Source organism: Paramisgurnus dabryanus, chromosome 1 (genome assembly GCF_030506205.2).
Source record: "Paramisgurnus dabryanus chromosome 1, PD_genome_1.1, whole genome shotgun sequence".
Classification (NCBI taxonomy): Eukaryota; Metazoa; Chordata; class Actinopteri; order Cypriniformes; family Cobitidae; genus Paramisgurnus; species Paramisgurnus dabryanus.
In genome coordinates this window covers 33,553,999-33,565,544 of record NC_133337.1, presented here as the reverse complement: position 1 = coordinate 33,565,544, position 11,546 = coordinate 33,553,999, and the positions used below count along the sequence as shown (strand labels likewise).

The 11,546-nt window shown below is 38.8% G+C and overlaps 1 protein-coding gene across 1 annotated transcript; it reads left to right on the top strand.

Annotated features, from left to right (window-relative positions):
• The first annotated feature begins 4,170 nt into the window (after positions 1-4,170).
• On the top strand, positions 4,171-6,933 carry lum (lumican). The gene is made up of 3 exons (XM_065284866.2): positions 4,171-4,327; positions 5,029-5,926; positions 6,000-6,933. The coding sequence occupies exons 2-3, from the start codon at positions 5,050-5,052 to the stop codon at positions 6,152-6,154; spliced, it is 1,032 nt and encodes a 343-aa protein (XP_065140938.2). The 5' UTR covers positions 4,171-4,327; positions 5,029-5,049; the 3' UTR covers positions 6,155-6,933.
• Positions 6,934-11,546: the final 4,613 nt, after the last annotated feature.

Sequence of the window (11,546 nt, the reverse complement as noted above, 5' to 3'; positions counted from 1 at the left end):
GCTGGTGGGACAGTGACATTTAGTAGGATATAAATGTTTTGAGGCACACTCTCTTCATAAATGAATCAATTACTCTCCCTACATAATTTATTTTATAAAACACTGTTAAAATGTCCATTCTGGAGGCTTAGACCTTTCCAACGATATATAGTTTGTAGTGATAGATTAATATTTACATCAACAACATTGATCCTGTATTCGGGACGGCGACGCTTAACAGTTTAAACAATTGTGAAAAGCGCTACATAAATAAAATTGAATTGAAATTGAATAATTAAAACTATTTAAGAGATTTATCTGAGGAACCAACTGCAATTTCGAATAGATTGCGACCACATTTGTACGTTTTTGCACGTTTTGCTTTCGCCAAGTGACGATGGGGTTAGGGGCGGGGTTTAAATTTTGTTTTTTCTAATGAGAATATGTTTTGTACAATTCACTTCCTATAGATACATACGCAACTCATAAAATACATACAAATTCCTGTGAGGAACAGATAAACATTTTGGTCATTTTAGTTGTTGAGAACCTTGATAACCCGAGATAACCCTTATCTGATGCTTGCATCTTACGTTTCCCTCCAGAATTCAATAGAGACTCGACACAAATGCTATCATGCCATCAGAAGAATTGCAATATAATGCACAACTTAGTTTGCACTCTTTTATGATGTTTTTAGTTACTGTGACGTTTTGAAATTGAACCAGAGGCTTCTGAGCCAATGCTTCTCAGCCGATATTTTACCCAAAGATAATCGCTACCAGATAAGCAGGCATGTCAACTGCAATAAATTCCAAGGCTTTGCTGTTAAATAAACCAACACAATCTCATGGCAATACGTACGTGTTTTACAAGGTTCACACAATTTTTGTGATTTCGCCCCAAGAAGCTGAGGTTAGGGGCGGGGTTAGGTGTATTGTTTTTCTAACAATCGTATGTTTTTGTACGATTCACTTCATAAGAAAGCATACGAATTAGCGAACTCATAAAATACGAATTCGTGTAGGATCAGGCTGGAAAAAACATGATTTAAGGGCTACATGTGGCTTGCTTGCGTCAGTCAGATTAAGATGAGAGTGTGATATTGGGCTCTATTTTAACGATCTGAAACGCAAGTGCAAAGCGCAAGTGATTTTGTGGGCGTATCTTGGGCGCTGTTGCTATTTTCCCGGCGTGAGAAATAACTCTTGCACCAGGCGCAAATCAATAAGGGGTTGGTCTGAAGTAGGTTCATTATTCATAGGTGTGGTTTGGGCGTAACGTCAAATAAACCAATCAGAACGCTATCTAACATTCCCTTTAAACGCAAGGGCGCAAGTTCCATGGCGGGTTGCTATTATTATGACGGATTTACCAGGCGTACGCCAGGAGCGGTTCACAGCCGAGGAGACCGACGTTCTTGTAAGAGCAGTCAAAGGCAGAGAAGTTGTTTTGTATGTGGATGGGAGAAACCCGCCCAAATCAGCGTAGGTTAAACAGGCGTGAGAGGAAATAGCCACAATTGTCTCATCAGCTGGCATCCCCATCGTTGCGCCAAGCGCTACAATGATGTCAGGAGACGGGGGAATCCCAAGCTTGCCAGCATAAATCGGGCACGCCGTGTAACGGGAGGTGGATCTGCCTCAGGACCTGATGCCAGCAGAGGACATCGCTGCGTCCACCCTCACCGCTGAAAGGGTTTGGGGGCTTTGAAATCGGACCCAAGAAACGCAAGCAAGGTCCAACCCCAAAGTACTCTTACAAATCAAGTTCATATACATTAAGGTTTCTTATGAAAACATTTTAATTATTATTTACATAAAATAAACGTAATACAGCCACACAACAAACTTATGAAAATATTTTAATCGTTATTTGCATGAGAATTTTTTAACGCAGCCACACAATAAATAAAAACTATCACCACAATGATTTCCCTTATCTCATGTGTTAATATTTTTTATTGTAACAATTTATGATTTGCAAAAATAACTGTTGCATCTTTGTAGATTAGATAAGCAAAGTGTGTGCGCGTTGTGCACGCTATACATTATGGTCAAGCATGCGCCCTTAAAATAGCATAATGAACCACGCGCAACGCGCCACTGACTTTAGACTAGTTTTTTTTGGTCAGTGGCGCAATTGTTTTTTGAAACTGCAAAATAGCATCAGGGATGGTTTGCGCCGCAACACGTCTCCTTTTTTGCGCTGAACCGCCCAGAGAGCGCAAGTTCATTCCCTAGTTTACCGCCGTGCGTCTGTGGAGGGAAAAACCCGCTGTGCGCCGGTGCAAAATACGAATGATACATGCGTCACTGACAAAGTCAATTGCACTGGGTGCAAGATAGGGCCCAATGTGTGTTTCTGTTGCTTCTCAATTTAGAGGTGGATTGAGGTATGTTTGGAATGGCATACCGTATTTATAATTTTTTTTACAATACGTACACAAACGACTCTGGGCCGGATCCGCACCGGATCTGCGCTAAAATATGTCTGGATAGTTTTCTATTTAGTATGCATGGAATACTAATACATTTGCCAAATGTCCAATGTGCAACCATAGTACACCTGTACCCATGATGCACCATGCTCAAGATGACCTTCCATGAATTAACCAGGATTTCCGGGATAAAATTAGCAATGAATTAAATGGCAAAAAATCATATTCAGTGTGAAAAATTAATGTCTCAGTACTTTTGTCTTGTTTTCCAGTATAAATATTAAAAAATGATCAAATAAACCAAAAATATAAAATAATCTACTATACATGTAACTACTTTAAAAAAGCATGCACTATTCCATATACTGTGCAGTATTCCCTAAGAAGTATGCTCATATGGTTGCATCATGCAGCTGATGTTGTTAATCACCTTGTAATTGAAGTTTTAAGGTTTGACGGCAATCGTAAATGTACTCACATACCTGCATCAAATATAACTGCAAAGGTCTGCTGTGACCTGTCTATATTGCAAAACACAGCATCATCGACCATTACCCACACATTTTAATAATATGCTTCCCTGAAGGCCTGACATACGAGTGAAGATATAAACAGACCTCCGGGGCACAAATTTGATGAGGAATGGATGATAAGGTCATAGTTCAGCTTCTGGACAGGTATAGGCACGATAGCCGTCAGGATCCCGAGTGATTTAAGACCCCCAAAAGGCATTGGAGCTGTGGCCCAGCGGTGCCCTGACACAATGACACTGTGGTGCTCATGCTGGAGATGCAAGTTCGACTCAACGTCCCATTTTCCCTCATCATTCTTGTCACCTTGCTACCTTTTCTGTTATACTTTGTGGAAACTATGTCATCGGAAATTCAAATATATGAGTATGAAATCAAGGCTCATGTCTGTGGTACAGAGATAAGTCGTAACTTCATGCTATGCTTTATATTGAGTTTTTTCAAGACTTTACAAATTGAACCATTTTCTGTCAATCCATTGAGACTTTAAATCCTCTCTTATGCTTTCTCATCTGTTTTTTTTCTGTGCCGCATTCCTGACAGTCGTCATGTGTTATTACAGCTAAACTGATCACCAATAAGCACCCTTTTTCTGGATCTCTCATGAGTTACGGCCTAATATTATGCATTCGAGCTGCGTGCCCAGCTTCGCGGGCCATGACCACAGCCAGACAGCCGTCTGGTTTTTATGAAGGTTGAGATGAAACGATGGCACACTATTCAATGATATACAATCTCTCAGCTGTTAAGAATTGGACACACTTTGCGTTTAGATGCTTTGGACAACAGAGTTATATAAGACTGGTTTGGCCAACTTCAATGTTATTTGGTCAATTTTTCCACATCTTTTTTTACAGGCCAGTAGTCTAATAGCAGGCAGCTGCCATCGCTGGTAGCCAACTTTTTCAGATTTTCCACATAGTTATAAAATCCTTTGTTTTGTTTTAATTACAAATGTTTAGAGTTGGCTAGGATGGAGCGGTGTATGAAGTGTTTGTTTGCGTCTTGTGCAATTGGTGGTTTGTTTGGAAAAAGATAAGGATTAGATGGAAAAGTGTATATGTGGCAACAATACAGGTGTATATTTTGCAAACCCCTACTTGCTAAAGCTTTGGGAACTACATGTCCCAAACTGCTCCACTGGATCCATATGTCTCGGTTCTGAACTTCCCATACCACAGACATACTAGAATCCGCCTGACTGCTGTTTTCTATCAGTGGTGGGCGACTAAAATTTGGCTGTGTGTCTCTCTCTCTCTTTCTCTCTCTCACTCTCTCTTTGCTCCACATCTCTTACCCTCCCTTTCTCTTTCTCTCTAGAGTCCTCGGGCCACACATAACTCTACCTGAAGTCAAACACGGAGAGGGGAGCAGAAAGGTAAGGGATATTTAGCATCTGCAGTTTGAAGTTTCTGTAATGATTAATGCATGCTTGTTTTAGCTCTGTCTGGATAACATTATCAGAAATCTGCATGGCAGAATTTTGGGAATGACTTAAGCAAAAAGAAAGTTTGATATAATTGTTGATATCCAGTTGGAGATGGTTAGCAGGTCAAAAACTATTTCACGCGAGCCATTAATTCAATTGCATTTTTGACTACAATGGAATTGTGAGAGTTTTGTGCATGCAAAAAATGATTTCGTGGCATGTAAACTGCAATATGCATTGCTAAATTAAGTTAAGCGATATATTTTCCTATACTGTAAAGACACCTGCTGCATTTTATTGCTCTTGAGAGTCACCTTTTTTTTAATCTTCGTGAAATACGAATTAATATGAGTACTATAAAGTCTTAGTTTCTGAGAAAATATCCATTTGCAAATGGTCAGCATAGCACACAAAACAAAGGAAGGCATGTGTTTGAGGTAAGATTTATGTAACGTGAGATAAATTTGGACCAGCACCTAAACAATGTGGGTCTAATTTGCTATGGGAGGAAGGGCTGTCTGGGCCTATGTGCATTTTTGGGGATGATGTCATTGATTTGCATTAAAAAAATGTCTCTGGGATTTATTTATGTCTATGGCAGACTGCAAGAAGTTTTGTATTTCTCACTTCATTTCTTCTCTCATTCCCAGGTTTAATTTGACTCCGTTGCCATGTTTGCTCTTAGCTGTTACCTATTTGTTGGACTGGTATGTCAAAGTTTGGGCCAGTACTACGACTACGAGGAGTACTATCCCCCTTCGGGACCTGAGGTACTATCCACTGCAAGTTGTGCCCAAGAATGTGACTGCCCAATTAACTTTCCCACAGCCATGTACTGCAACGACCGCAACCTGAAGTTCATCCCCATCGTGCCAAGTGGAATCAGTTACCTCTACCTGCAGAACAACAATATCGAGGAGATCAAAGCCGGCGTGTTTGATAATGCCACCGACCTTCGCTGGCTTGTTCTCGATCACAACCACATCACCAGCGACAAAATCCAGGCGGGTACCATCGACAAACTGACCAAACTCGAGAAGCTCTTGTTCAGTCACAACAATCTGACCAAACCCCCCAGCCCTCTGTCCAAGTCTTTGGATGAGTTGAGGATGACAGACAACCAGCTCACCTCATTTCCGTCCGGCACTTTGTCTGGTATGGAGAACCTGACCACCATTCACCTATCCAAGAACAAACTGACCACAGAGAGCATCACGGGTGCCTTCAAAGGTCTGAAATCTCTGGTCCTGTTGGACGTCAGTGAGAACAAGCTGAAGAAACTTCCGGCAGGAGTCCCACCTTCGCTGTTGATGCTCTACGCTGATAATAATGAAATCGACAGCATCCCTAATGGCTACCTGGCTAAGCTACCAGCCCTGCAGTATCTGAGGGTTTCCCACAACAAATTGGTGGACTCTGGAATCCCCGCCGGCGTGTTTAACGTGTCCTCTCTCCTCGAGCTGGATTTGTCGTTCAACAAGCTTAAGACCATCCCGGAAATCAACGAAGCCCTCGAGCACCTGTACCTGCAGGTCAACGAGATAGAAAGTAAGTTTATTTTCCATCGTATCTCTTTAAAAACTACAGAGTTTTGCACAGTTTTGACTTTTTCTCTTTTCAGAATTCGAGCTACTGAACATCTGCAAGTTCAGCTCCCCCGTCAACTACTCCAGACTGAAAACCCTGCGTTTGGATGGAAACAACGTCACGCACCACATGATGCCAGACGACACCTCCAACTGCCTACGCATGGCCTCGGAGATCATTTTTGAATAGGGTCACCATCATCTCTTATGAGTCCTGTCATTTGCTCATCAAAAGCTCATATTAGACATCAACATGTACTTATTCATGACCCTGGTAATCACATCTTTGCAGAAAAATGCTGTTTTTTGCACATTGATGACAATGTTAAGTTTCCAAAATAGGCTGCAGTTGCTGAAAATTGAAAATCTAGCGCATAATAAATCACAGTTTTGTATGATGCTGTATAAGAGGTTGTAGTCTTTTGAAAAAGAAACTTTACTACCTGTTCAAGCTTTGCGCATATATTACGATCTAAAGAGAAACACAGGTGTAAATAAACTTAGTTTCATATAATTTCACTTTAATTATTTCGCATGTTAAACACCTTAATCGCTCAAAATGTCCTATTATTGTAATCAATGTTATTGATGGCTGAAAATTCTTGTTTATGTTTTCATTTGTGTTAAGAAATGTAGCGGAGCAAATTTTCTTAGCTCAAACTTTCTTCGTCAAACAACATGCTTTATTTAACTATGAGAAATTGCAGTGCCAAATTGCAAACCAGTAGAAGCTGCCAACATGTATACAATATTTTATTTGCATGCAGTTCATCGTACCTGTTTGTAACTTGAAATTGCTTAAAATTTATGGCAACAGCATTGGATTTTTATGTACTCGGTAATGCAATCAAATCACTGAAACCAGGATCACAGTAACGTTGGCACATAGTGTTATGTAAAAGATCCTTGATTTTTGTTTAGTGCAAACCAGTTTGTTCATCTTTGATAAAATAAACCATATTTCTCATATGTGTGGGGGGATAGTGGTGGACCTAAAACCATAGTAGACTTTATTTAATGTTAAAGGTGCCGTAGAATGTAAAACTGTATTTACCTAGGTAACAAGAGCTCTGTGGATGGTAATAACATATTGTGAGCCTTAAACACTATTGTTTCCTCCTTCTTATGTAAACCTTGTGAATGCAAAAGACAGCTGGAAAACAGGCCAATCTCAACATAGCACCGACCGAGATGTACGTCCACAACATTAAATTAAGAACAATGTTGTTAAAATGCTAAAAACAAAGTTGTGACTGTTGAGTTAGCGCTGTATGCTAGTTAATGCTATATGCGTTTAGGCTTGCGTTTAGGCTTGCATGTCCATACTGAAAAAAAAACACAAAATTACCACACAGAAAGTCCAATAACAATCTCCAAACAATTGATTATTCCTCAAATATCGTATCTTGGTCTAATCCTGAAATGAGCCGCTTTGTGAAACAGCCAATCGGAGCAGAGCTCGATATTATTATTCATGACCCTGTCAAATAAGGTAATAATAGACCATTTTATTCTAAAGGTAAATCCGAGGGTTGTAAATGGACATGTAAAACCATCTCTGGATATTTTAATAAATTATTTCAATGCATTCTTTGGCACCTTTAACTACTCTATCTATCTATTTCTTTGTAGTGAGCTGGACTTACACTTTCCCTTTATGTTCATATAATCCTATATATATATTCATTTCACTTTAAACTTAGACTTTGTGCTGATTAAAAACTTTCATGAGCACATGCTGCTAATAACTGTGTACACAAGATACTTTGTATTTGATCATGATTGTCTTCATCTTGTTTGTATATGGCTTCTCTAGCTTAGCACTGCTGTCTGTGGGATTGAAGGAAACTTTTGGTATGAATTTGTTCTCAGTCCAACTTCAATCTTGCCTCTTGGCAAAGCTCAAAGATAGAAAATGTTGCGAGACTGCAAGCTAGGAAGAGTTCTGGTCTTGTTTGGGTTAATGGCAAATCACTCTCGACCTTAGCTCAGGACAGCGCATCATAAATGCATCATAAAATAGTCAAACAGTTAGATTTAATTTCACCATCTGTTTCTATATACAGAACCTGTTCGAAGTTCAGACTATTGTGACAAAATCTTTAAAAGTCTGCACAAGTCTGATCTCGAACCAGAAGAAGTGTTGACTGTAGGTTTTTATTTAAAACCGTGAATTACTTGTAGGCAGACAGCCCAGCATTCCAGACGAGTGGAGGTGACCATCTGACAGACATTCACAGTGGGTTTGTGAGAGTTGCTCTGTCTGTGTGTAAGCAACAGATGATGGATCAGCAGCTATTATGCTTTTTTATGTCTTTTCCACATTATATCAGAGCCTGAAGTTAACCACAAAATGATTTCACAGAGCCAACTAGGAAAGAACTCTACAAGAACGTTTTCTATTGTGTATAACCGTTTTAGGTTCAGTTTGAAGTAGCTAAAGGTTTTACTAAAATATTGTCACTGGGACAGTACCTTTTTAAAAGGTTCTATGTACCTTTAAGGTAACAATATGCACCTTTTAGATACAAAGTGTACTTTTTAGGTACCAACCCAGTGACAACTTTTGTATTCTTGTACCTTTTTTTCTGATAATGAAGGATAAAATAAATTTCTCTGGCCAAAAATATATTTTTAATATATGCTAAATACATTTTGTAGAAAGTAAAGCTCAGTGGAATATAGTTTTGAATTTGGAAACATATTTAGTTTTAACCTTCATCAACATATTTCAAGGGCAAGCAAATGCATTTCTAATTTGACATTCCATATGGCAAAAAATTATTTTAATTTAAAAAAAAAAAAAATATATGTTAAATACAAGTTAATTTTATAAAGTATATATTTGAAGTTGAAACCTTTTTAAAACTGTTATGCTTAAAGGTTCATAACAAAAACAAACTTTTTCTTTCAATGCAATGTAAATATATTTCCTTGGATTGAAATATATAAAGGGCTAAATATATTTTTTAATGCTTTAAAATTTATTTATTTATAAAATATATTTCAAAATATAAAAAAAATAAATCAGTGAAAAATATTTTTTGTAAACATATCCCAAAATATATTTCAGCAAATATATTTTTGGCCATTTATTTTTTTGTATATTTTGAAATGTACCCCCGAATGGGTAGTACCAAAAAAATGGATCACCCAAAAATAAAAATTCTGTCATCATTCTGTCATCATGATTGCTCTTGTCTGCAACAGTTGAAATGAACCAAAATGCAGTCATGTGATAACATCCACATCACTCATTAACCACACGTCTTTGAACGTATTTCCTAAACTGCTTCTGCTTGAACACCTCTTCAAGGTGGTCTCAGTCCTTTTGTTTGGTCCGCTTTTGCTGCGCACCAGAGTTCGATTGCTGCATTCTCACCTGCCCAAACGAACCGCACCAAGTGAGCTATCAAACTCTGGTACGATTCAACCGAACTAAATAAGGCAGGTGTGAATGCACCCTTATTCTCCCTCAAGTTTTTCCAAATATATATATATGTACTACGGCTTTTGATCAGTAAGCCCTTATCAATCTGAAATCACTGTTAGTTTGAGTCGCTTATAACATGCATTTGATAAAGCAACACTTGTCAAACATAATCATTATACATATTCTTTATTATCATGAAAATACCTGAAAAGGTTTGAAGAACAGCAATACAAATATATTCTTAAGCCATTCCTTCCCTGTCCCTAATTACACACTCCAGACTTATGGACTTCCTCAGAGTCCACACTTTGGAAATATGTATGTAGTGCAGACCTTGGAGCCCCCTTGACATGAGTCCACGAGGGCACACCGGAGTCATATTTTGGGACAGACTCGAGCGTCACACCGGAAATAGAACGAGAAGTTGCCCATCAATGTGAACTCCTCCCTTCCGTCGTCTGATTGGTTTGATTGCTCTTTCGCAAGGACTTCTGGGTTTGTAAAGTGCTTGAAGCCAAGTTTGAACAATTGAAGCAGATTTAACCATTTGGTGTCACTGGTCAAATATGGTCTACATTACAAGCATTAAAGTGAATGTCAAACCTGGTCCAGAACAAATTCAACTACCATGCTGCAAAACTTAACTTTAAGACAAGCTGTCAGTAGCTGCATTTTCATTACCCTTTAAATTGCGCCAATTGACCCATGCGAATTAAAAAATACGGCCAATGGAGACACGTCAATTTCGCAAAAACTCCCATGTAGCGCAAAAAAGTTTTTATGCTAGGAATTAGGTGGTTTTGCAGGCAATTCGGAAAAGTATATTTCGCAAAACTGCAAGGGGAAAAAGTTTATTCGCATTTAGGTTGCAAGTAAGTCACCTTATTATTATTTGAAGATGACGCGGTACTAAAACCTTCCAGAAACACCTCCATACATGTCTGCTCCCAAGTATAAGAGGCTTTCCTTGCCAATACACTACTACTCTCTTTTGATTTAAAATAATGTACTATTATCTAAAGAAACACCTATACGTTGCTGCTCCTTAGTATAAGGGGTTTTCCTTGGCATTATTATTTGGATAATACTCTTACGTCTCCTTCGGTTAAAAATATTGCTGTGGATGTTACTAAACCTACCAACATCAGTCGACATGATCTTTGGAAATACTTATCGCGAGAAAATCTAAGTTTCAGTCACATATCATCGAATATTGGAAATGCCGTCATTTCGCAATAGTCTTTTGTCGACATTTAGAAAATAACGCTGAGGTTTCGCACAAATTTGTAATAAACCCAGCTAGTGTTTAGTGTTGCTGTGTCGTTTTTTGTGTCCATGTGCCTGTCAGCTGTGCATCTATGGCCTTCAAAGAAAACCACAGCCAGCAACATTTATTAGACACTGGAGAGACCTTGTGAAGGAACAAAAACATTTAAGGCAATAGGCTTAAATATCTTCCATTTTGTCACGATGTTCAGTATTGTAACATCCCTTTTGGGCTTGAGCGAACATCTGGTGATCTTACAGAGCTTGTGTTTGCTTCATGCAAGTGAGAATGGTCATTTTGTGGCTGTTTTGAGACTTGGTGGTCCTCAGTGCATACAAACAGAAATTATGTATCCTCTCTTTTTTTGTCATAGACAAAAGATCCATTCAATAGGAAAAAGATGCATAGTAATAAAGTGTCCTACTTAAATTAAAGACCTCCTATATCCTTTCAAACACAATCCAGATGTTGAAACACATGTCAACTGCCGTTCCTTTTATTGTGAAGCTACATGTAGCTTTGAGATCTACTTTGATTTGAAACGATTAAATGGATTAACCTTCTACCACCATTGTATCTTCCAGCAATTTTCTGCATTCCAGCCTAATCCCACCTCTCATTTCACTTTTGGCGAGTTGGGACGGGTCTCCATCCGTGTAAAATGACAAAATCGCCCCAGGATGACCTAGTTTAACAAGGTGTCTCAAAATGATGAGCTGATGAGGGATGAGATATGCCATCAAGGGGTTAAATGCCTCGAAGCCATGTCATGTGAAACTGTGTAGATGGTGTCATGGTTGCAACCTCCTTTGCGTCTAAAGACCCCTTAATGCACAAACTCAAGGAACTCACGGAAATAATGCTGTGCTAGCAATATGTAAC